Source organism: Sardina pilchardus, chromosome 15 (genome assembly GCF_963854185.1).
Source record: "Sardina pilchardus chromosome 15, fSarPil1.1, whole genome shotgun sequence".
NCBI classification, from domain to species: domain Eukaryota; kingdom Metazoa; phylum Chordata; class Actinopteri; order Clupeiformes; family Clupeidae; genus Sardina; species Sardina pilchardus.
In genome coordinates, this window is record NC_085008.1 from 1305981 (window position 1) to 1330980 (window position 25000).

General features: G+C 47.8%; 2 protein-coding genes across 3 annotated transcripts in view; both read right to left on the reverse strand.

The window, feature by feature from the left end:
- arrdc2 (arrestin domain containing 2) overlaps positions 1-8123 on the reverse strand; it is an 8736-nt gene extending 613 nt beyond the window's left edge. Inside the window, exons 1-9 of one of the 2 annotated variants that reach the window (XM_062555649.1) lie at positions 8055-8123; positions 7608-7866; positions 4635-4704; positions 4337-4484; positions 4073-4175; positions 3702-3958; positions 2628-2790; positions 1570-1730; positions 1-1117 (exon numbers count right to left, since the gene is read on the reverse strand). The exon at positions 1-1117 is cut by the window's left edge and continues 33 nt beyond it. In XM_062555649.1, the coding sequence (XP_062411633.1) occupies positions 1064-1117; positions 1570-1730; positions 2628-2790; positions 3702-3958; positions 4073-4175; positions 4337-4484; positions 4635-4704; positions 7608-7866 (1215 nt within the window). In that variant the 5' untranslated portion in view covers positions 8055-8123 and the 3' untranslated portion in view covers positions 1-1063. Of the gene's footprint in view, positions 1118-1569; positions 1731-2627; positions 2791-3701; positions 3959-4072; positions 4176-4336; positions 4485-4634; positions 4705-5277; positions 5766-7607; positions 7867-8054 lie in introns of those variants that run through there. The other variant, XM_062555648.1, reaches the window with a different exon arrangement.
- A 1577-nt stretch (positions 8124-9700) lies between these two features.
- The window catches only part of si:dkey-13m1.5 (stabilizer of axonemal microtubules 5), a 20758-nt gene continuing 5458 nt past the window's right edge, over positions 9701-25000 (reverse strand). The window contains exons 5-8 of the mRNA XM_062556410.1: positions 17297-17415; positions 12919-13108; positions 12352-12440; positions 9701-9894 (exon numbers count right to left, since the gene is read on the reverse strand). Coding sequence (XP_062412394.1) covers positions 9754-9894; positions 12352-12440; positions 12919-13108; positions 17297-17415 — 539 coding nt within the window. The 3' untranslated portion in view covers positions 9701-9753. The remainder of the gene's footprint in view (positions 9895-12351; positions 12441-12918; positions 13109-17296; positions 17416-25000) is intronic.

The following is a 25000-nucleotide window of genomic DNA, read 5'->3' on the forward strand; positions in this document are numbered from 1 at the left end:
ATAGCTCTACAGTCACCTGTACATAGCTCTTCTTTCATTGTGCTCGCAAAACACACAACAGCTGCAGCATGAGCTGGACAGTTTTCAAAACATCACATTCGGCTGCTCAGTGCTCCAACATTCTAATTCCCACACGTCTAAACACTCGGAGCGCACACCCCCACATCGTCATACGCGTCGCAACACTCATTCAACTTCGTCAAATTCATCTCCTTTTTCCTGAAAGCTTCCGCTACTTTTCCCTTTTGCATAAGTTTCCATTCTCCTTCTGTAAAACTTGCTAACTGGCTAGCTCTTTTGACCTTTCACCTCCGGCACAACTCCAAGGCACGGGGCCGGTGTCTGTGGGGTCACCACATGAAGGCATCTCAGAGACGCGTAAAGGCTTTTGACATCTACAAGTTGATGAGGTGGGTAAAGGTGGGGAAGTTCAGATGGCAGGCTTCAAATCAAGGCTGGCCTCTACGGACATCATTAGCGGCCTAGCGGCCTGGTCAAGGCTGGCCTCTACGGGCATCATCAGCGGCCTAGCGGCCTGTTTACAAATGCCAGGCACCAAATAGAGGCTTTCAATAAAAAATATACACAATCACATATGAAACCTTTTAAACATCTGTTTTCCCCGACCCCACACAATACCACACAGTCCGCCGCCCACGGCTGGACTCTCCTACGCAACACTCAAGCGTCTCAGGTGGGCAGCTATGGATGGGCCGGGGTGGACACAACTGGTCCGACCCACAGCCAATCAGGAGGACAGAAACAAACAAAAAAAAAGTTCTCGGTTCTTTTTTTTTTTTTTCTTCTTCGTTTAGTTCTTAAGTGTTCTTTTCGTTTGGTTGTGAGAGGGTTTGTTTCCGGTCCCCCAGCGGAGTGGACCCTGCTGTCCAGGGCTCGTCCGGTGGTGCGGTGTTGTTCCGCGCGCGTCGTCGGCTACGGCAACGAACTCTCCTGGAGCGGAGAGAAGGCTCGAGAGAAGAGGACGAATCTCTGCTTCGGTTCAATCATCATCATCATCATCATCATCATCATGGCTTGGTGATGCTAAAGTGAGTCGTTGAGTTCAGCAGGTCATGCAGCGAGGCCTCATGTTGCAGGGCTGAGGGTTGGGGTCCACCTGCAGGGGCAGACAGAGCACACGGACACGTTAGACTCAAGCACTCTGGCCATGAAGGACATTCAGCAGCGTCAACAGTTGTGTGCGGCGTCTAACTAACGCAAGCGGTGAGAAGATGCAAATGAAACGGCGTAATGTAGTTAAGTTCCATCGCTAACTAGACAGAGAGCCACACGAGCTACACTGATGACGCAAGCGAGGCGGTGAGAGCATCTCATCTGTCCTGGGCTCAGTAGAGTAGAGGAGGAAGTGGAGGAAGAGGAGGAAGAGGAGTAGAGTAGAGTAGGAAGTGGAGGAAGAGGAGGAAGAGGAGTAGAGTAGAGTAGGAAGTGGAGGAAGAGGAGGAAGAGGAGTAGAGTAGAGTAGGAAGTGGAGGAAGAGGAGGAAGAGGAGGAAGAGGAGTAGAGTAGAGGAGGAAGTGGAGGAAGAGGAGGAAGAGGAGGAAGTCTCACCTCGCTGTAGACAGGTGGGGGGCGGAAGCGGAACTCCTGGACGTAGGCCATGAGGGGGCGCTCGAGGAGAGCGCTGAGCTCGTCCTCCGCAGGGCTGCTGGGGCCGGAGGGACTGACCACGGCGTCCGCATCGGTCACCACCGAGCTGTACTCTGGAGGAGCTGCAGGACACACACACACACACACACACAGTTAGGCATCCATCCAGCACAGGAGGTCATGACACCTGCTAACTCTTCAGGGCACTTCCTGTAGCCATATGATCTGAAGTATGCTGTAGTGTCTTGATTGATCTGAAGTATGCTAGTGTAGTGTGTTGATTGATCTGAAGTATGCTAGTGTAGTGTGTTGATTGATCTGAAGTATGCTGTTGTGTATTGATTGATCTGAAGTATGCTAGTGTAGTGTGTTGATTGATCTGAAGTATGCTAGTGTAGTGTGTTGATTGATCTGAAGTATGCTGTTGTGTATTGATTGATCTGAAGTATGCTGTTGTGTATTGATTGATCTGAAGTATGCTGTAGTGTGTTGATTGATCTGAAGTATGCTGTAGTGTGTTGATTGATCTGAAGTATGCTGTAGTGTGTTGATTGATCTGAAGTATGCTGTAGTGTGTTGATTGATCTGAAGTATGCTGTAGTATACACCAGAGGTGTATGTGTGTGTGTGGTCTACCAGAGGTATGTGTGTGTGTGAGTGGTCTACCAGAGGTGTATGTGTGTGTGTGGTCTACCAGAGGTATGTGTGTGTGTGAGTGGTCTACCAGAGGTGTGTGTGTGTGTGTGTGTGTGTGTGAGTGGACTACCAGAGGTATGTGTGTGTGTGAGTGGACTATCAGAGGTGTGTGTGTGTGTGTGTGTGTGTGTGTGAGTGGACTACCAGAGGTGTATGTGTGTGTGAGTGGTCTACCAGAGGTGTGTGTGTGTGTGTGTGTGTGTGTGAGTGGACTACCAGAGGTGTGTGTGTGTGTAGAGGTGTGTGTGTGTGTGTGTGTGTGTGTGTGTGTGTGTGTGTGTGTGTGTGTGTGTGTGTGTAGAGGACACAGAGAGGCTACTCACGCTCGGGCTGCTCTGCGATGGCCATGCGTATCCACTCCAGGTTGGCGCTGTACTGGCTGCTCACGCTGGAGGTGCGGCTGCCGAACGGGTGCAGCGGGATGGTGCCCATCACCAGGGGCAACTCCAGGAACAGCTTAGAGGTGCCCGGCACGTCCACACACACCTGCAGCACACACACACACACACACACACACACGGAGGGACCACCGTTAGCATTACAGCTAGCAGCCATACCTATCTGTGTTGAGGCTGTGAGAGTCAGCTTGTGTAAGTAAGAGAACTTTATTTATAAAGTGTAACTATATAAAACACAATAGAGGTTAGCTCACAGTTAAGACTTAGCAAGGAGCTATCTAGGTGTGGAGTGAGATGTGAGAGGTGTAGGTATGGAGTGGGAGGTGTAGAGGTGTGGAGGTGTAGGTATGGAGTGAGAGGTGTAGAGGTGTGGAGGAGGTGTGGAGGAGGTGTGGAGGAGGTGTAGGTATGGAGTGAGAGGTGTAGAGGTGTGGAGGTGTAGGTATGGAGTGAGAGGTGTAGAGGTGTGGAGGAGGTGTGGAGGAGGTGTGGAGGAGGTGTAGGTATGGAGTGAGAGGTGTAGAGGTGTGGAGGTGTAGGTATGGAGTGAGAGGTGTAGAGGTGTGGAGGTGTAGGTATGGAGTGAGAGGTGTAGAGGAGGTGTGGAGTAGGTGTGGAGGAGGTGTGGGTATGGAGTGAGAGGTGTAGAGGAGGTGTGGAGGTGTAGGTATGGAGTGAGAGGTGTAGAGGTGTGGAGGTGTAGGTATGGAGTGAGAGGTGTGGAGGTGTGGAGGTGTAGGTATGGAGTGAGAGGTGTAGAGGAGGTGTGGAGGTGTAGGTATGGAGTGAGAGGTGTGGAGGTGTGGAGGAGGTGTGGAGGTGGAGGTATGGAGTGAGAGGTGTAGAGGTGTGTAGGTATGGAGTGAAAGGTGTGGAGGTGTGGAGGAGGTATGGAGTGAGAGGTGTAGAGGAGGTGTGGAGGTGTGGAGGAGGCCTGAGTGAGGAGAGCGGGCAGGTGCGGAGCGGGTGGAGGTGTGGAGGAGGTGCGGAGCGTCTCACCTTGAGTGTGTACTCCACTTTGATGATGCGGCACTGGAGGATGGAGGGCCCGACGGGCGGGATCTTGATGGCGCGGCCGTGCCAGGTCTCCCGGCGCTGGGCACCCACGGGGTCCCCGCACAGCGTGGCCACCACCGCCCGCTTCTGCTTCATGGTGCCGCGCGCGATGAACGTCTGCGTCTGCGTGATGTAGGCCTTGGGCACGACGGAGCGCGACGTGGCGTTGTCGAACTCCGCAAACACGGGGATGACCTCGCCTGAGGAAGAGGAGGGCACAGGGACCCGTCGTTACTAAAGCCGTCTGTGCTGGCGCAGCACTCCGTGCCAGCGGTCGAGGGCACAGACATGAGGCAGGGGCTAGCATCACCTACCTGGAGTGTAGCCTTTGCGGTCGATCTTGGCGGTCACAGACACCTGGCCAAAGTTGCGGTACCACACACGGGCGTTCTTGTCTTTGGTTCCGGCTTGAGGCGCCTTAAAGAAGAAGAGGAAAAGGTTTAGACTCCAGTTCTGACAGCTTCAGCTTAAAGAAGAAGAGGAAGAGGTTTAGACTCCTGTCCAGGTTTAGACTCCTGTTCTGACAGCTTCAGGTGAAGCTCTGAGATGAGCATGAGAGAGACTCGTGGTGAACGTACCAGCAGAGCGGGCGTGTTGATGTCGATGGGCTCGATGACGGTGAACTCCTTCTTGATCTTCCTGACAGTGCTCCAGGGGCGATGCAGCTTCACCTTCACCCAGTAGCGGATGCTGCCGTGCTTGCCCTCGAACGAGGTCACCAGGGTCCTGAGGAGGGGGACAGAGGGGCACGTTAGCACCGCTCTCCACCCACAGTCACAAGGGTGCAGGAAACAGAAAGCCAACGCACAAACTCCTCTTTCTCTCTCGCTCAAACACACAAATGTTCAAGTTAGGGTGATTAAAAGTGAAACTCACTCCTCAGGAAGCTGGAAGCTGAATGGGAATTCGTGTCTGCCAGCAGGAAGGAGAGTCAGCTCTCCATTGTCTGTGGGGGCACACAGAAACACACCACAAATTAAGCATCATGTCGCCACTAAACTAACTCCGCTCACAGCAAAGCTGGCTGGACTTCATCACTAATTGGTTGTTATATTTCCACATTTGTGTGCCATAATTTGACATCACGTCAGAGACAAAACACCCACACAGGCTGTGCTGAAAACAAGTAGGCTACCTTGTCAAACCAGTGCCTTAGCTGCACAAACTACTGCACAAAGAACAAATGACTGAACCACCCGCAAATCAAAAGCCATTTCTAAACGCTTGCTATGTCTTTCTTACTTAGTGGACACAATCTTAATCAAACAGAAAACAAAAAGTTCAAAACAAAACAAAAGAGAAACTATTTGAGTTCCTGATCAATTCAGACCTATGATGCTCCGAACAAAGGATCTGGCACTTTCTCGACAACACAACACAAATAACTTAGAACAACATGTTCATACATGGCGGAGATGATCTCTATGAAGAAGTCGAAGTGTAGGCTATTGTTCTAATTTGACAGCACAAAGCAAAGTAGGCTACCCAGCCTCAACCACCGAGCGACTGAATGACTGACCTGCTTGCAGAAGCAACTCTCTCCGGTTCAGGTACTCCACTTCATCGCTATAGTTTTGGGTATAAGCGGTGCTAGATCCAGCGCTTCGCGATTCCGTCCAATGCACTTTCGCAAAACCTTCTGCGTGTAACTTCAATGACTCGATTTTGCTCTCCCCACTTAGCTCCAGAACAACTCTCCCGGAGACCACATCACCGCTGCTGAACACGGGTGGGGAGTCGATCTCGGGCGAGTCAAAGACGATGTCGAACTTTTTCACTTTGTCGAAAATCATCTTGTAAAATCCCAAACCACTGCTTCGAAGGACACTTCGTTATTTTCCTGACACTTGTGGACTGACGTCAAGTGTGTCGAGAGATCTGTGCTCTGCGCCCTCTTCGCTGCGCGTGCAAAACTAAACTGCACTTCGTGCTGAAGCCTCCAGTGCTTTAACATGTAGGGGCGGGCCTTCCGCGTTTATTATGTAAGGCTCGGGGCTAAGACTGGAGCTCGCTAATAAACATCTTCGCAGGGTGTGGACAGCGAACGGGGTTGAGCTCGGCTCGATGATTGATGGTTGCAGGTTCTTAGACGAAAACAAGCTGACTGAGCATGCTCCGAACTCTTGGATCCTCCCTTCAAAAATTTTTGCACAACAAAATAGTTTCACACTGTACTATTGTGCACAAATATTTACATCCAGTGCTCCCCGTATCTAGAGTTCGTCGAGAGCATGGAACTTTTGCAGAGTTTGAATGCACACTCAGTGGAGTTCATCAACAGTATTGATCAAATGCACTAAATCGCCCTGTGGATAATAGCATTAAGGGACCATTGTTCTGCCAAAATCGAAAATAAACAACTCCCCACTCAGCCTTCGTCAGGGGAAAAACTATTCACTCCGAGTCAGACACAACTGTCAGACTATCTGCAATAGTGATACGCACCATTACTTGTTGTGTGTGATAGCTAACTAGAATACATAAGAAAACCAATGGTCTATCTTTGTTGCTGAATAAAACTTTTTCACAAGTTTCGAGCACACGTCAAGACGTCGCCAATAGCATACTGCCTCCCCGTGGCGAAATTCATGTCTGATCTCGTTGCAAAACAAAATTTTGACATGGGCATAAGTCGCCCTCAGCCGGTTACATTTTGTAATGCACACATCTGTTTTTCAGGCTTGTTCGAACCCCCCACCCCAAACCTACACCTCATATTGACAAAACAGGAAAAAAGGCAATACTCCAAAATAACGATAAAATCACCAAATAACCTGCATGGTAGGCTAAATTAATCTGCCAGTAACCCATAGTCAGATTAGTCTGTGTATTCAGTATTTAAACAACTGAAACAAAGAACCAAATCCACACCTCCAAACATGACTTTTCTTTCTTCCAGGGCCTTGTTTTCCCAATAACACGACTTTACATCTGCCCTAGGCCTACATCTAGGTCAGCTGTTGACGCACCAAACAAAATTCAAAACATGTGTCAAACAACTGATGGCCTAACAAAATTAGGTAGCCAATTGAAAATAGGCTGAAACATGTCTTAAACCACCGCATGTTATTTTCAATACTCTAGGTTACAATTATTTTACACAACACACGGAGAATTTCCGCAGAACAAAATGGGTTAGAGAGGGTGTCTGTGGCAGACCTAAAAGAAAGGTCTGTGGTCTTGGGGGTGGTGAGGTGGGGGACCGGGCACCAGTCACGAGCCTGTTGTCTCTCACGTCTCTCACGCTCTCACGTTGCCTCAGAAACCAGTGGAGCATTTTTTGAAACGCCCCGTCTGAGCCTCAAGTCAGGGGTCTCCAACGGCATGGTGCGCGTCATGAGGAGGGCTCCCCACCCCCACAAACACGTTTATGAATTTACCATGATTCCATAAGTTGCATTACAGTCTAAACTGCTCATTTATTTGCTTATTTTACTCCTGTCCAGACTAGACAGATGACAGAAGTCTTAACCATGTGTCCAGGCCTTGGCAAGCACTGTGGTGAATCTCACTCTTGGCCAGGCTACCGAGCGCTAACCACCTATGGGCTCCTCACTGCGGTGAAATATTAGCCTCCGGTCTGGTGTCTGTTTACAGTCACGTATGTTGGCCTAGATTCCTGCTCTACAGTTTCTCACACGTGAGGCCGAGAGCCTCCCGGTTTGATTATGTGCTAGCCTGCTCTTGCGCCACGGGAATTGTCGGTGCGTGCAACTGGAGGTGAGAGCAACACACACCGGCAAGTTAATCAAACGTTACCCCAGAAAATTAACCGTTTAATCCCCCAAAGTGAAAGCGTGAGTGTCAGAAGGAGCTGTCAGGGTGTGACCAGGCCTCAGGCTACGTTACCTCTGATAAGATGCTGTCTCTTCCTGAAGTAGGTGATCTTGGACGTGTAGTCGTTATAAACGGTGTTCATGCCCACGCTGCGGTTCTCCAGCCAGTGGGCCGTCGCGACTCCTCTCCCGAGCACTCTCATGGACCGAACTTTAGTGTCCCGGTTTAGCTCCAGAACTACCTGTCCCGTAACCATCTCCCCGCTCGTGTACACAGCATCGTCTGGTCCGTCCAGCTCAAGCTGGAAGCTTTTTATGCTCTTAAACAGCATCTGTAAGGGAAAGGAAGGTCTCCGTTATACCCAGCTCGCGTAATGCTCTGCAAGTGACAGTAATGTTTGTCTCATGCCGACGGGCTGACAGTTATTAGCTGGTTATTATGCAGCCTACCCTGCCCAGCATGCCAGTGTTAACAAGTACAGTTGCTGGGACTTACAAAGCAAAACAGCTCGTGAAATACCTTTAAATGATGCAAGCTGTAGAATCTTGAGTCTTCGCGTTACGTGCGTAAAGTCTCAATTCACACGCGTGCAGAGTAGAATATATTTTCGCAAGTTTGGTTCACGCCTACCACAGATGGACAATCGCCTGCACCAATCAAACAACGCCATAACGCGCTCACTCCAGAGACCACGCCCACTATACCATGGTAAATAAAGAAGGTCTTCATGTGAGGATCATTCAGTTCACCACCTCCTTGACTTGACCCGAAGAAAACACAGCCATGTTCACCTCACAGCAAGGAATAAAATAGTCAATCCTTTTGAAACAACAACAAACACAAAACGGCCCAAGGGCGATATATCAATGAACAGCTTAACATCTTAGAGAGAAACGGACAATAATGTGGGGAAAAGATGGCAGGAGTCCAAGGTTGACATGCACATTGGACTGTTGACAGATCTTCACTCATCCACCAAACAAACAAACACCCAAAACTATGTCAGTTCATGGGGTGAGCATGTGTGGACTTCTATTTGGCGTGTGTGTGTGTGTGTGTGTGTGTGTGTGTGTGTGTGTGTGTGTGTGTGTGTGTGTGTGTGTGTGTGTGTTTGTATTTCTATTTGGCAGGGATACATGAAGGGGGTCACGCACGTGTGCTGGATAGGTGTGAGTGTGAGTGTGTGTGTGTGTGTGTGTGTGTGTGATGATGATTGTGCACTGAAGTAATTAGAGTCAGAAAACTGAGATTATATAGTGTTAGTTACTCACACACACACACACACACACGCACATACACGCTCACACACACACACACACACACACACACACACACACACACACACACACACACACACACACACACACACCTATGAAACAGATCTGATCTTATAACATAAAAAAAGTTTTATTAACAGTACTCACTACAAAAGTTAAAAAGCTTTCGTGCTGCCACTGCAGCTCTTGTTCACTCAGATCAGATCTTAAACTCCAGCTCTTGCTGTAGGAGATGTGAAGTGGTACCCATCCATAATGGGTGCAGATCAGATCTTAAACTCCAGCTCTTGCTGTAGGAGATGTGAAATGGTACCCATCCATAATGCCACCAGAGATGCAGTCCGCATGGCACCAGAGATGCAGTCCGCATGGCACCAGCATGTCATCAGAGATCAGTCCGCATGACACCAGCATGTCATCAGAGATCAGTCCGCATGACACCAGCATGTCATCAGAGATCAGTCCGCATGACACCAGAGATGCAGTCCGCATGGCATCAGAGATCAGTCAGCATGGCCTGCTAGTGCCGCTGGTTGGCACCTCTGCCAAGTGGGCTTTGTCAATAGGGACTTACTGCCCAGTGGGCTTTGTCAATAGGGACTCTGGTCATGAATCAGAGGAGTGGAGAGCAAAGTTCACCTTTCAGCTCACTCTGTAGTGACCCTGTGGTGACCTTGTGGTGACCCAGCGAGGAAAGCTTCTAGAAGATTCCTAATCATTACACAAAGGCACAAACTAAGAGCAGCAACATTTGTTTATTTGTTTTAAAGGCAACAGTACATGACAACTGTGTGTGTGTGTGTGTGTGTGTGTGTGCGTGCGTGCGTGCGTGCGTGCGTGCGTGCGTGCGCGTGTGTGTGTGTGTGTGTGTGTGTGTGTGTGTGTGTGTGTGTATCCGTGCATGCATGTATGTGAATGCGTGTGTGCGCATGTGTGTGTTTCTACAAGGGTACGTGGCTGCGTTGGAGTCTGTGTGGGTCCACTGCTGGGGTTCTTGCCAAAGGTAACGATGGAAAGAACTCATTGTGGGTGGTGCTGAAGTGGTGCTCCTCACAGGGTGGATTGATGTGACTCTCTTTAATCTACAAACAAACAAACAAACAAACAAACAAGCATGAAACAAACAAATGAGCTTGAGGGGTCTCATTGGCTAAGGCCCTGAGTGGTCTGATTGGCTAACTGAGGCCCGGAGCGGTCTTATTGGCTAACTAAGGCCCTGAGTGGTCTCATTGGCTGAGGCCCGCAGTGGTCTCATTGGCTAAGGCCCTGAGTGGTCTTATTGGTTAAGGCCCTGACTGGTCTTATTGGCTAAGGCCCTGAGTGGTCTGATTGGCTAAGGCCCTGACTGGTCTTATTGGCTAAGGCCCTGAGTGGTCTGATTGGCTAACTGAGGCCCGGAGTGGTCTCATTGGCTAAGGCCCGGAGTGGTCTCATTGGCTAAGGCCCGGAGTGGTCTTATTTGCTAACTGAGGCCCGGAGTGGTCTCATTGGCTAAGGCCCGGAGTGTTCTCATTGGCTAAGACCCGGAGTGGTCTTATTGGCTGACTCAAGCATAGTCGTGTGTTGGATCAGAGTCTGGTGTCAGTAGGTGGGTGTAAAAAGAGTTTTTTTGTCATTCCGATTTTAAACTATTCCAATTGAAAAATCCATGCCATCTGTTCACATGGGTACGTTCTATTCCAATCGGGTGCTCTCAAGCGCTTTAGAATATTTCATCAGAATTGCCGTTGTTGCTTTATTTTTTGAGAAGATACAGCAGCTAGTCTGATTGGCCGTGTACACGGCTGTTTAATCGGAATAAGAGGCAATGCACCACCTCTTTCATTCCCATTAAGACTCTAATCGGATCAGTAGGACCATGCTGGAAATAAGGATTGTGCCCTTGCATGTCATCCTTTTGATTTGTCTTTGTGTCTTAATCCAGAAATCAATCAATCAATCACAAAGTACTTTTATTCCAATCAAGGCGTTTATGTGTCATTTAATTGTCAAGTCTTAATTCACTAAAGCTTATCTAATGACTAAGAGTTTATGTGTCATTTAAGTGTGTCTTAATGCTCCTACATGCAAACACTGATGCTCACTCAATGCTCCCACATGCAAAATGATAGCTATAATGCACAAGAACATTCCTCGTTGATAGACTTTGCAGTCCTTTAAATGAGGGCCCTATAATATCCTTTAAAGGAGGCCCCCATAATATCCTAATGAGGGCCATATAATATCCTAATGAGGGCCCCATAATATCTTAATGAGGGCCCATAATATAATATTGTAACGAGGGCCCCATAATATCTTAATGAGGGCTCTATAATATACTAATGGGGGCCCTATAATATCCCATAATATCCTAATGAGGGTCCTATAATATTCTTTAAATGAGGGTCCTATAATATCCTAATGAGGGTCCTATAATATTCTTTAAATGAGGGTCCTATAATATCCTTTAATTGAGGGTCCTATAATATCTATCACTGCTCCCAAATCTGTACAGTCTGAACAATGGACACGGTCTACAGTAGTTGAACTAGTTTAATTGAATAGCGAACTATTCACACAGACTCTTTCTAAATAAACTGTACCAAAGTTCAAGCTCCTGGAAAAGAAAAACAATTATTTGAAGTGTCACAGTCCAATGTTTGGTCCACGGATGAGTAGGGCCCAAAATAGACGCTGCATAAGATGGATGAGTAACAGACACACTGTTGGCCAAAGCAAACAGTTTTCTTCTTTCAGATGACTGGGCTTCGGATCAGCTATTAACCGTAGTTTAACCATTTCAGCTCCTGCTTTACCTGCGTGTGGTGGAGCTCACATGTTGTCTGGGGTTCACCTGACCTGTTCTGACTGGGGGTCTACTACTACTACCACCTGTTTTAACTACTCACCTGTTTTAGCTGAGTGGAGTCTACTATTTACCTGTTTAACTGAGGAGTCTACCACTTACCTGTTTAACTGAGTGGGGTCTATTATTTACCTGTTTAACTAAGTGGGGTTAGTATTCACCTGTTTAACTAAGTGGGGTTAGTATTCACCTGTTTAACTAAGTGGAGTCTATTTACCTGTTTAACTAAGTGGGGTCTACTAATCACCTGTTTTAGCTGGGTGGGGTTAGTATTCACCTGTTTTAGCTGGGTGGGGGTTAGTATTCATCTGTTTTAGCTGGGTGGGGGTTAGTATTCACCTGATTTAGCTGGGTGGGGGTTAGTGTTCACCTGATTTAGCTGGGTGGGGGTTAGTATTCACCTGATTTAGCTGGGTGGGGGTTAGTGTTCACCTGATTTAGCTGGGTGGGGGTTAGTATTCACCTGATTTAGCTGGGTGGGGGTTAGTATGGTGGGGGTTAGTATTCACCTGTTTTAGCTGGGTGGGGGTTAGTATGGTGGGGGTTAGTATTCACCTGTTTTAGCTGGGTGGGGGTTAGTATTCACCTGTTTTAGCTGGGTGGGGGTTAGTATGGTGGGGGTTAGTATTCACCTGTTTTAGCTGGGTGGGGGTTAGTATTCACCTGTTTTAGCTGGGTGGGGGTTAGTATTCACCTGTTTTAGCTGGGTGGGGGGCAGCTCCTGCCTCTTTCCGTTTGAGGGACGGAAGTCTCGCTGCACTGTTGTGACAGCAGGTTCTGGCTCTGGGGACGTAAAAGGTCAGAGTAATGTAATGTAAATCCATTACATATTGAATTCATCATAATGATCTATTACATATTGAATTCATCATAATGATCTATGAAATTAATATTAAATTCCTTTGCATTGGACCAGTCATCTTACAACATGATACAATAAACACTGAGCTCACTCTAAATGTAGTACCTCAAGTGTACAGACCTGATCGTGCCTCTTCTGGTTCTATGTGTGGCATAGAGAGATATGGCTCATTCTAAATGTAGTACCTCAAGTGTAAAAACCAATGATTGTGCCTCTTCTGGTTCGCTCAAAGAGTAGGAACCAGTGAGAGAGACTGATGTGTAGAAGCATGGTAGAAGCCAATCAGAGAGACTGATGTTTGGTGGTGGTGTGTGTGTGTGTGTGTGTGTGTGTGTGTGTGTGTGTGTGTGTGTGTGTGTGTGTGTGTGTGTGTGTGTGTGTGTGTGTGTGTGTTCATACCCAGGCCGGAGAGCACACGTCCAGAGGGGTGTGTGGAGGGCTGGGCCCGGGTCCCATCTCGTCTTGGGTAGTCCTCTTTGGAGGAGGTTCTGTAGAACATCTTGCCCAAACTGGGCCGACCAAACTGCACGTTACTCCTGGTTCTGAGGCTGGCCCCGTCCACAAGTGTGGGGACCTCCCTGTGGCTCCCCTGAGGAGACACCGTAGTTAGGGGAGAGACAACGTTTGGGGTTAGGAGGGAAACGGAGGTATTCAGCAGGAACGTTTGGGGTTAGGGGAGAAACTGAGCTACATTCAGCAGGAACGTTTGGGGTTAGGAGGGAAACGGAGATATATTCAATAGGAACGTTTGGGGTTAAGAGAGGGAAACAGAGCTATATTCAATATTAGGAACGTTCGGGGTTAAGAGAGAAACTGAGCTATATTCAGCAGGAACGTTTGGGGTTAGGAGGGAAACTGAGCTATATTCAGTAGGAACGTTTGGGGTTAAGAGAGAAACTGAGCTATATTCAGCAGGAACGTTTGGGGTTAAGAGAGAAACTGAGCTACATTCAATAGGAACGTTTGGGGTTAAGAGAGAAACTGAGCTATATTCAATAGGAACGTTTGGGGTTAAGAGAGAAACTGAGCTATATTCGGCAGGAACATTTGGGGTTAAGAGAGAAACTGAGCTACATTCAATAGGAACGTCTGGGGTTAAGAGAGAAACTGAGCTACATTCAGCAGGAACGTTTGGGGTTAGGAGGGAAACGGAGCTATATTCAATAGGAACGTTTAGGGTTAAGAGAGAAACTGAGCTACATTCAGCAGGAACGTTTGGGGTTAGGAGGGAAACGGAGATATATTCAATAGGAACGTTTGGGGTTAAGAGAGGGAAACGGAGCTATATTCAATAGGAACGTTTGGGGTTAAGAGAGAAACTGAGCTATATTCAATAGGAACGTTTGGGGTTAAGAGAGAAACTGAGCTATATTCAGGAGGGAAACTGAGCTATATTCAGTAGGAACGTTTGGGGTTAAGAGAGAAACTGAGCTATATTCAGCAGGAACGTTTGGGGTTAAGAGAGAAACTGAGCTACATTCAATAGGAACGTTTGGGGTTAAGAGAGAAACTGAGCTATATTCAGCTGCAGGAACGTTTGGGGTTAAGAGAGAAACTGAGCTATATTCAATAGGAATGTTTGGGGTTAAGAGAGAAACTGAGCTATATTCGGCAGGAACGTTTGGGGTTAAGAGAGAAACTGAGCTACATTCAATAGGAACGTCTGGGGTTAAGAGAGAAACTGAGCTACATTCAGCAGGAACGTTTGGGGTTAAGAGAGAAACTGAGCAGGAACGTTTGGGGTTAGGAGGGAAACGGAGCTAAATTCAGCAGGTCGGGCGATTGTGTTGATGCAGGTGGGCTCCAAAGGCCTGTCCGACCTAAGAACTAGAACGGAGCTTTTGTCACACTAATAATAACCTGTCAACCTTCTCGTGGTCAATGATTTGTGTGGTGCAGTTGGTGTATAACTACGTTACGTGCAGCAGCATAATTGGTGTGTGAGGGAGCATGTAGCTCCATGTGTGTTCCAGTAATCAGAAGTTGCTTTGCACTCTGTCTTTTAATTATTCTACTGTGTCTTTCATGTCTTTACTTATTCTATCTTATGTATGCTTTTTAAAATATTGCCCCCTTATGCTTTTATTTTCTATTATTCTGCCAAGGAGGTTATGCTTTCATGGGCGTTTGTTTGTCTGTTGGTTTGTTTGTTTGTCTGTCTGTTCATCTGTTTGTTAGCAAGATAGCCCAAAAAGTTGTGGATGGATTTCGATGTAATTTTCAGGAAAGGTCTGAAATGATCCAAAGAAGAAACTATTACATTTTGGGAGTGATACAGATCAACGTCTGGATCTAGGAGGCGGTTATGTTTTCACTTGGCGGAGGTCTGTGCTCTCGGAGTGCTTTTCTAGTTTGCTATAATTCTTTGTTGTTGCTTCTGTAAAGCAGGTTGAACTACTCCTGTGTATGAAAGGTGCTGTATAAATAAACTTGCATTGCCCTGACGATAATGACATTAATCTCCACATTGACCAACAATATGGAATAATTTTTATATTCATGAATATGAAACTCCACATTGACCAACAATATGGAATAATCTTTTTGTTCCCAAATATGAATCTCCACATTGACCAACAATATGGATTAATCTTTATGTTCATAAATATGATTTTGGAAATTGTATGATTCTGTGTGACCGACAGGTTTCCATCTTTCTCAAGATCAATCTTCCTGTCTTTCTAGTATGCAGTGTGCCGTCCCTCCAGGAATTCACAGGCTGTGTGTGTGTGTGTGTGTGTGTGTGTGTGTGTGTGTGTGTGTGTGTGTGTGTGTGTGTGTGTGTGTGTGTGTATGTGTGTGTGAGTTCCTCCAGTAATTCACAGGCTGTGTATGTGTGTGTGTGTGTGTGTGTGTGTGTGTGTGTGTGTGTGTATGTGTGTGTGTCAGACCCTCCAGGATTCCGCAGGCCTTTTTTGAGATTGCAGCAGCATGAAATGCTTGATTTAGCGCCACCTTTTCCCAAAACTGTGATGGATTTTGTGGAGTTGCAAAACAAACTGTGGGAGGTGAAAATGGACCAAAATCACACTGATGATCATATTGATATACAGTATATTTAAAATAATAGGCTTAAGCAAAGTAAAGGATTACAAAAAAGTTATTTATTTGAAGTTAAACAAAGACAGAATTTGGCTGAAGTAATTCACAAAGCAATATAACCTTGTAGAACTGTCCAAAAAAGACAGCCACCCCCAAGAGAGATGGCATCATGGCATATGTTCAATACATTAATATATTTAGGAATTCATATGAAGTTCAAGTTCAAGTTAAGTTCCTTTAAAAAAAGGTCAAATTCTGTGACCTGTATAATTACTAATAGCTTTTTAGTTAATAGCTATTTAGTAATTTTAAAACTGAATTTATAGTAATTTTAAAAATGTTAAACTGTTAGGCTATTGTATTGTGTGCAGGTTTAATTGGGTGCCTGTCACTTTAAGGACGTGGGAGTAGGCTACCCTAAATACATTTCCGAGAGGATTGGAAGGCAGTTTTCGACCACGAGAGTGAAAATAACTTTCCACGAAGTGCATTAGAATATGATGCCATACGGGTTGTTTTCTATGTCATTAGCAAAAATAAATGTTAAAAAAACAACACAAATGGAATCTTTCTTGGATCATAGAGGAAATAAGGGTCTTGCAATGTTATTAATTTCTATGATTTTAGGAAGCACAATACAAACTACAACAGACCCCACCCAGCAACTACAAACCACAAACTACATAACATGTGATAACAAGGACATCTCCAGATGTAAACGTTTACCAGTGGGTTGCAAAGCCTACTCAAATGTCAGTAAATCAGGTAGCCTAGGAAGGTCAGCAACACCAGGTTGTAAGCAGGATGCAAGTAAGCAGGTCATTAACGTTAGCCTTCTATTTAGACATCAAAACTGCAGAGCAAGGATCAAGCTAGGCCTCTGGGTCTGCAGAGTCTGGCGTCTGGCTCAATATTCTGTTTGAGGGACTGTAGTGGTTAAAATTTCATGGGGAAATTATGATAGTTGTCCAAATTTGCGGAAAAGTTGATGTGTTTAGACAAAGTTGCAAGGTCATCCAGAATTCGCAGGGTTTTTGAGTTAACTGTTGTGATTGCGCATTCCTGAAGGTACTGATTATGTGGACTTTGTCAATCTTATTGGCTTAAGTGATACTTAACACAATAGTTTATCATTGTAGTTATGGCTGTTATCATTGTAGTTATGGAGTCGGCCGTTATCATTGTAGTTATGGAATTGGCCGTTATCATGGAGTTGACCGTTATCATTGTAGTTATGGAGTCGGCCGTTATCATTGTAGTTATGGAGTCGGCCGTTATCATTGTAGTTATGGAATTGGCCGTTATCATGGAGTTGACCGTTATCATTGTAGTTATGGAATTGTCCGTTATCATTACAGTTATGGCTGTTATCATTATAGTTCTGGAGTCGGCCGTTATCATTGTAGTTATGGAATTGGCCGTTATCATTATAGTTCTGGAGTCGGCCGTTATCATTGTAGTTATGGAGTCGGCCGTTATCATTACAGTTATGGCTGTTATTGTAGTTATGGAGTCAGCCGTTATCATTACAGTTATGGCCGTTATCATTGTAGTTATGGAGTCGGCCGTTATCATTGTAGTTATGGAGTCGGCCATGCTGACGGGCCATAGGGCGTCTCACCTCAGAGAAGAAGAACCAGTACGTGGTGTCGTTCTCACCTCAGAGAAGAAGAACCGGTACGTGGTGTCGTTCTCACCTCAGAGAAGAAGAACCGGTACGTGGTGTCGTTCTCACCTCAGAGAAGAAGAACCGGTACGTGGTGTCGTTCGTTCTGGCTCGGTTCCGCTCCGCGTCCACATCTCCACGGGGCACAAAGCTGAGAGCCCGATTCAGCTTCCGGTGGTGCACACACTCTGACACACACATGAATGGACACACACACACACACACACACACACACACACACACACACACACACACACACACACACACACACACACACATACACACACACATGAATGGACACACACACACACAAATATATACACACATGAATGAACACACACACAGATATATACAGGCATGAATGGATACACACACACACACACACACACACACACACAGATATACACACATGAATTGATACACACACACACACACACACCCAGACCCAGATATACACACAGAGATACTAACATACAAACAGGCATGAACCTAGCATGCTTGTACTATCATAAATACTCATAAACATGCAGATCATAAAAACTCATAAACACCATAATAAATACTCATAAACATGCAGATCATAAATACTCATAAACATGCAGATGCATATACAGTCCAGTCAAAGTCTGCTATACGCGTCAGCTGTAGTGGCTGCTGCTATACATGTCAGTTGTAGTGGCTACCTGCTCTTCTATACGCGTCAGCTGTAGTGGCTACCTGCTCTTCTATACACGTCAGCTGTAGTGGCTACCTGCTCTTCTATACGCGTCAGTTGTAGTGGCTACCTGCTCTTCTATACGCGTCAGCTGTAGTGGCTACCTGCTCTTCTATACACGTCAGCTGTAGTGGCTACCTGCTCTTCTATACGCGTCAGTTGTAGTGGCTACCTGCTCTTCTATACGCGTCAGCTGTAGTGGCTACCTGCTCTTCTATACGCGTCAGCTGTAGTGGCTACCTGCTCTTCTATACGCGTCAGCTGTAGTGGCTACCTGCTCTTCTATACGCGTCAGCTGTAGTGGCTACCTGCTCTTCTATACGCGTCAGCTGTAGTGGCTACCTGCTCTTCTATACGCGTCAGCTGTAGTGGCTACCTGCTCTTCTATACGCGTCAGCTGTAGTGGCTACCTGCTCTTCTATACGCGTCAGCTGTAGTGGCTACCTGCTCTTCTATACACGTCAGCTGTAGTGGCTACCTGCTCTTCTATACGCGTCAGCTGTAGTGGCTACCTGCTCTTCTATACGCGTCAGCTGTAGTGGCTACCTGCTCTTCTATACGCGTCAGCTGTAGTGGCTACCTGCTATATGCATCAGCTGTAGTGGCTACCTGCTATTACCCTGCTATACACGTCAGCTGTAGTGGCTACCTGCTCTTCTATACGCGTCAGTTGTAGTGGCTACCTGCTCTTCTATACGCGTCAGCTGTAGTGGCTACCTGCTCTTCTATACGCGTCAGCTGTAGTGGCTACCTGCTCTTCTATACGCGTCAGCTGTAGTGGCTACCTGCTATATGCATCAGCTGTAGTGGCTACCTGCTATTACCCTGCTATACACGTCAGCTGTAGTGGCTACCTGCTATTACCCTGCTATACACGTCAGCTGTAGTGGCTACCTGCTATTACCCTGCTATACACGTCAGCTGTAGTGGCTACCTGCTATTACCCTGCTATACACGTCAGCTGTAGTGGCTACCTGCTATTACCCTGCTATACACGTCAGCTGTAGTGGCTACCTGCTATTACCCTGCTATACACGTCAGCTGTAGTGGCTACCTGCTATACACGTCAGCTGTAGTGGCTACATGCTCTTCTATACACGTCAGCTGTAGTGGCTACCTGCTCTTCTATACGCGTCAGCTGTAGTGGCTACCTGCTATACACGTCAGCTGTAGTGGCTACCTGCTATACGTGTCAGCTGTAGTGGCTACCTGCTCTTCTATACGCGTCAGCTGTAGTGGCTACCTGCTATACGCGTCAGCTGTAGTGGCTACTGCTATATGCATCAGCTGTAGTGGCTACCTGCTATTACCCTGCTATACACATCAGCTGTAGTGGCTACCTGCTCTTCTATACGCGTCAGCTGTAGTGGCTACCTGCTATTCTATACACGTCAGCTGTAGTGGCTACCTGCTCTTCTATACGCGTCAGCTGTAGTGGCTACCTGCTCTTCTATACACGTCAGCCGTAGTGGCTACCTGCTCTTCTATACGCGTCAGCTGTAGTGGCTACCTGCTCTTCTATACGCGTCAGCTGTAGTGGCTACCTGCTATACGCGTCAGCTGTAGTGGCTACCTGCTCTTCTATACGCGTCAGCCGTAGTGGCTACCTGCTATACGCGTCAGCTGTAGTGGCTACCTGCTCTTCTATACACGTCAGCTGTAGTGGCTACCTGCTCTTCTATACGCGTCAGCTGTAGTGGCTACCTGCTCTTCTATACGCGTCAGCTGTAGTGGCTACCTGCTCTTCTATACGCGTCAGCTGTAGTGGCTACCTGCTCTTCTATACGCGTCAGCTGTAGTGGCTACCTGCTGTTCTATACTGTACGCGTCAGCTGTAGTGGCTACCTGCTCTTCTATACGTGTCAGCTGTAGTGGCTACCTGCTCTTCTATACACGCCAGCTGTAGTGGCTACCTGCCATTCTATACGCGTCAGCTGTAGTGGCTACCTGCTATACACGTCAGTTGTAGTGGCTACCTGCTGTTCTATACTGTACGCGTCAGCTGTAGTGGCTACCTGCTCTTCTATACGCGTCAGCTGTAGTGGCTACCTGCTGTTCTATACTGTACGCGTCAGCTGTAGTGGCTACCTGCTCTTCTATACGCGTCAGCTGTAGTGGCTACCTGCTCTTCTATACATGTCAGTTGTAGTGGCTACCTGCTCTTCTATACGCGTCAGCTGTAGTGGCTACCTGCTCTTCTATAAGCGTCAGCTGTAGTGGCTACCTGCTCTTCTATACGCGTCAGTTGTAGTGGCTACCTGCTCTTCTATACACGTCAGCTGTAGTGGCTACCTGCTATACGCGTCAGCTGTAGTGGCTACCTGCTCTTCTATACACGTCAGCTGTAGTGGCTACCTGCTCTTCTATACATGTCAGTTGTAGTGGCTACCTGCTCTTCTATACGCGTCAGCTGTAGTGGCTACCTGCCCTTCTATACGCGTCAGCTGTAGTGGCTACCTGCTCTTCTATACGCGTCAGCTGTAGTGGCTACCTGCTATACGCGTCAGCTGTAGTGGCTACCTGCTATATGCATCAGCTGTAGTGGCTACCTGCTATTACCCTGCTATACACGTCAGCTGTAGTGGCTACCTGCTATTACCCTGCTATACACGTCAGCTGTAGTGGCTACCTGCTATTACCCTGCTATACACGTCAGCTGTAGTGGCTACCTGCTATTACCCTGCTATACACGTCAGCTGTAGTGGCTACCTGCTATTACCCTGCTATACACGTCAGCTGTAGTGGCTACCTGCTATTACCCTGCTATACACGTCAGCTGTAGTGGCTACCTGCTATACACGTCAGCTGTAGTGGCTACCTGCTCTTCTATACACATCAGCTGTAGTGGCTACATGCTCTTCTATACACGTCAGCTGTAGTGGCTACCTGCTCTTCTATACGCGTCAGCTGTAGTGGCTACCTGCTATACACGTCAGCTGTAGTGGCTACCTGCTATACGTGTCAGCTGTAGTGGCTACCTGCTCTTCTATACACGTCAGCTGTAGTGGCTACCTGCTATACGCGTCAGCTGTAGTGGCTACCTGCCCTTCTATACGCGTCAGCTGTAGTGGCTACCTGCTATACGCGTCAGCTGTAGTGGCTACTGCTATATGCATCAGCTGTAGTGGCTACCTGCTATTACCCTGCTATACACATCAGCTGTAGTGGCTACCTGCTCTTCTATACGCGTCAGCTGTAGTGGCTACCTGCTATTCTATACACGTCAGCTGTAGTGGCTACCTGCTCTTCTATACGCGTCAGCTGTAGTGGCTACCTGCTCTTCTATACGCGTCAGCTGTAGTGGCTACCTGCTCTTCTATACACGTCAGCTGTAGTGGCTACCTGCTCTTCTATACGCGTCAGCTGTAGTGGCTACCTGCTCTTCTATACGCGTCAGCTGTAGTGGCTACCTGCTCTTCTATACGCGTCAGCTGTAGTGGCTACCTGCTATATGCATCAGCTGTAGTGGCTACCTGCTATTACCCTGCTATACACGTCAGCTGTAGTGGCTACCTGCTCTTCTATACATGTCAGTTGTAGTGGCTACCTGCTCTTCTATACGCGTCAGCTGTAGTGGCTACCTGCTCTTCTATACGCGTCAGCTGTAGTGGCTACCTGCTCTTCTATACGCGTCAGCTGTAGTGGCTACCTGCTATATGCATCAGCTGTAGTGGCTACCTGCTATTACCCTGCTATACACGTCAGCTGTAGTGGCTACCTGCTATTACCCTGCTATACACGTCAGCTGTAGTGGCTACCTGCTATTACCCTGCTATACACGTCAGCTGTAGTGGCTACCTGCTATTACCCTGCTATACACGTCAGCTGTAGTGGCTACCTGCTATTACCCTGCTATACACGTCAGCTGTAGTGGCTACCTGCTATACACGTCAGCTGTAGTGGCTACATGCTCTTCTATACACGTCAGCTGTAGTGGCTACCTGCTCTTCTATACGCGTCAGCTGTAGTGGCTACCTGCTATACACGTCAGCTGTAGTGGCTACCTGCTATACGTGTCAGCTGTAGTGGCTACCTGCTCTTCTATACGCGTCAGCTGTAGTGGCTACCTGCTATACGCGTCAGCTGTAGTGGCTACTGCTATATGCATCAGCTGTAGTGGCTACCTGCTATTACCCTGCTATACACATCAGCTGTAGTGGCTACCTGCTCTTCTATACGCGTCAGCTGTAGTGGCTACCTGCTATTCTATACACGTCAGCTGTAGTGGCTACCTGCTCTTCTATACGCGTCAGCTGTAGTGGCTACCTGCTCTTCTATACGCGTCAGCTGTAGTGGCTACCTGCTCTTCTATACACGTCAGCCGTAGTGGCTACCTGCTATACGCGTCAGCTGTAGTGGCTACCTGCTCTTCTATACGCGTCAGCCGTAGTGGCTACCTGCTATACGCGTCAGCTGTAGTGGCTACCTGCTCTTCTATACACGTCAGCTGTAGTGGCTACCTGCTCTTCTATACGCGTCAGCTGTAGTGGCTACCTGCTCTTCTATACGCGTCAGCTGTAGTGGTTACCTGCTCTTCTATACGCGTCAGCTGTAGTGGCTACCTGCTGTTCTATACTGTACGCGTCAGCTGTAGTGGCTACCTGCTCTTCTATACGTGTCAGCTGTAGTGGCTACCTGCTCTTCTATACACGCCAGCTGTAGTGGCTACCTGCCATTCTATACGCGTCAGCTGTAGTGGCTACCTGCTATACACGTCAGTTGTAGTGGCTACCTGCTGTTCTATACTGTACGCGTCAGCTGTAGTGGCTACCTGCTCTTCTATACGCGTCAGCTGTAGTGGCTACCTGCTCTTCTATACATGTCAGTTGTAGTGGCTACCTGCTCTTCTATACGCGTCAGCTGTAGTGGCTACCTGCTCTTCTATAAGCGTCAGCTGTAGTGGCTACCTGCTCTTCTATACGCGTCAGTTGTAGTGGCTACCTGCTCTTCTATACACGTCAGCTGTAGTGGCTACCTGCTATACGCGTCAGCTGTAGTGGCTACCTGCTCTTCTATACATGTCAGTTGTAGTGGCTACCTGCTCTTCTATACATGTCAGTTGTAGTGGCTACCTGCTCTTCTATACGCGTCAGCTGTAGTGGCTACCTGCCCTTCTATACGCGTCAGCTGTAGTGGCTACCTGCTCTTCTATACGCGTCAGCTGTAGTGGCTACCTGCTATACGCGTCAGCTGTAGTGGCTACCTGCTATATGCATCAGCTGTAGTGGCTACCTGCTATTACCCTGCTATACACGTCAGCTGTAGTGGCTACCTGCTATTACCCTGCTATACACGTCAGCTGTAGTGGCTACCTGCTATTACCCTGCTATACACGTCAGCTGTAGTGGCTACCTGCTATTACCCTGCTATACACGTCAGCTGTAGTGGCTACCTGCTATTACCCTGCTATACACGTCAGCTGTAGTGGCTACCTGCTATTACCCTGCTATACACGTCAGCTGTAGTGGCTACCTGCTATACACGTCAGCTGTAGTGGCTACATGCTCTTCTATACACGTCAGCTGTAGTGGCTACCTGCTCTTCTATACGCGTCAGCTGTAGTGGCTACCTGCTATACACGTCAGCTGTAGTGGCTACCTGCTATACGTGTCAGCTGTAGTGGCTACCTGCTCTTCTATACACGTCAGCTGTAGTGGCTACCTGCTATACGCGTCAGCTGTAGTGGCTACCTGCCCTTCTATACGCGTCAGCTGTAGTGGCTACCTGCTATACGCGTCAGCTGTAGTGGCTACTGCTATATGCATCAGCTGTAGTGGCTACCTGCTATTACCCTGCTATACACATCAGCTGTAGTGGCTACCTGCTCTTCTATACGCGTCAGCTGTAGTGGCTACCTGCTATTCTATACACGTCAGCTGTAGTGGCTACCTGCTCTTCTATACGCGTCAGCTGTAGTGGCTACCTGCTCTTCTATACGCGTCAGCTGTAGTGGCTACCTGCTCTTCTATACACGTCAGCCGTAGTGGCTACCTGCTATACGCGTCAGCTGTAGTGGCTACCTGCTCTTCTATACACGTCAGCCGTAGTGGCTACCTGCTATACGCGTCAGCTGTAGTGGCTACCTGCTCTTCTATACGCGTCAGCCGTAGTGGCTACCTGCTATACGCGTCAGCTGTAGTGGCTACCTGCTCTTCTATACACGTCAGCTGTAGTGGCTACCTGCTCTTCTATACGCGTCAGCTGTAGTGGCTACCTGCTCTTCTATACGCGTCAGCTGTAGTGGTTACCTGCTCTTCTATACGCGTCAGCTGTAGTGGCTACCTGCTGTTCTATACTGTACGCGTCAGCTGTAGTGGCTACCTGCTCTTCTATACGTGTCAGCTGTAGTGGCTACCTGCTCTTCTATACACGCCAGCTGTAGTGGCTACCTGCCCTTCTATACGCGTCAGCTGTAGTGGCTACCTGCTATACACGTCAGTTGTAGTGGCTACCTGCTGTTCTATACTGTACGCGTCAGCTGTAGTGGCTACCTGCTCTTCTATACGCGTCAGCTGTAGTGGCTACCTGCTGTTCTATACTGTACGCGTCAGCTGTAGTGGCTACCTGCTCTTCTATACGCGTCAGCTGTAGTGGCTACCTGCTGTTCTATACTGTACGCGTCAGCTGTAGTGGCTACCTGCTCTTCTATACGCGTCAGCTGTAGTGGCTACCTGCTCTTCTATACATGTCAGTTGTAGTGGCTACCTGCTCTTCTATACGCGTCAGCTGTAGTGGCTACCTGCTCTTCTATAAGCGTCAGCTGTAGTGGCTACCTGCTCTTCTATACGCGTCAGTTGTAGTGGCTACCTGCTCTTCTATACACGTCAGCTGTAGTGGCTACCTGCTATACGCGTCAGCTGTAGTGGCTACCTGCTCTTCTATACACGTCAGCTGTAGTGGCTACCTGCTCTTCTATACATGTCAGTTGTAGTGGCTACCTGCTCTTCTATACGCGTCAGCTGTAGTGGCTACCTGCCCTTCTATACGCGTCAGCTGTAGTGGCTACCTGCTCTTCTATACGCGTCAGCTGTAGTGGCTACCTGCTATACGCGTCAGCT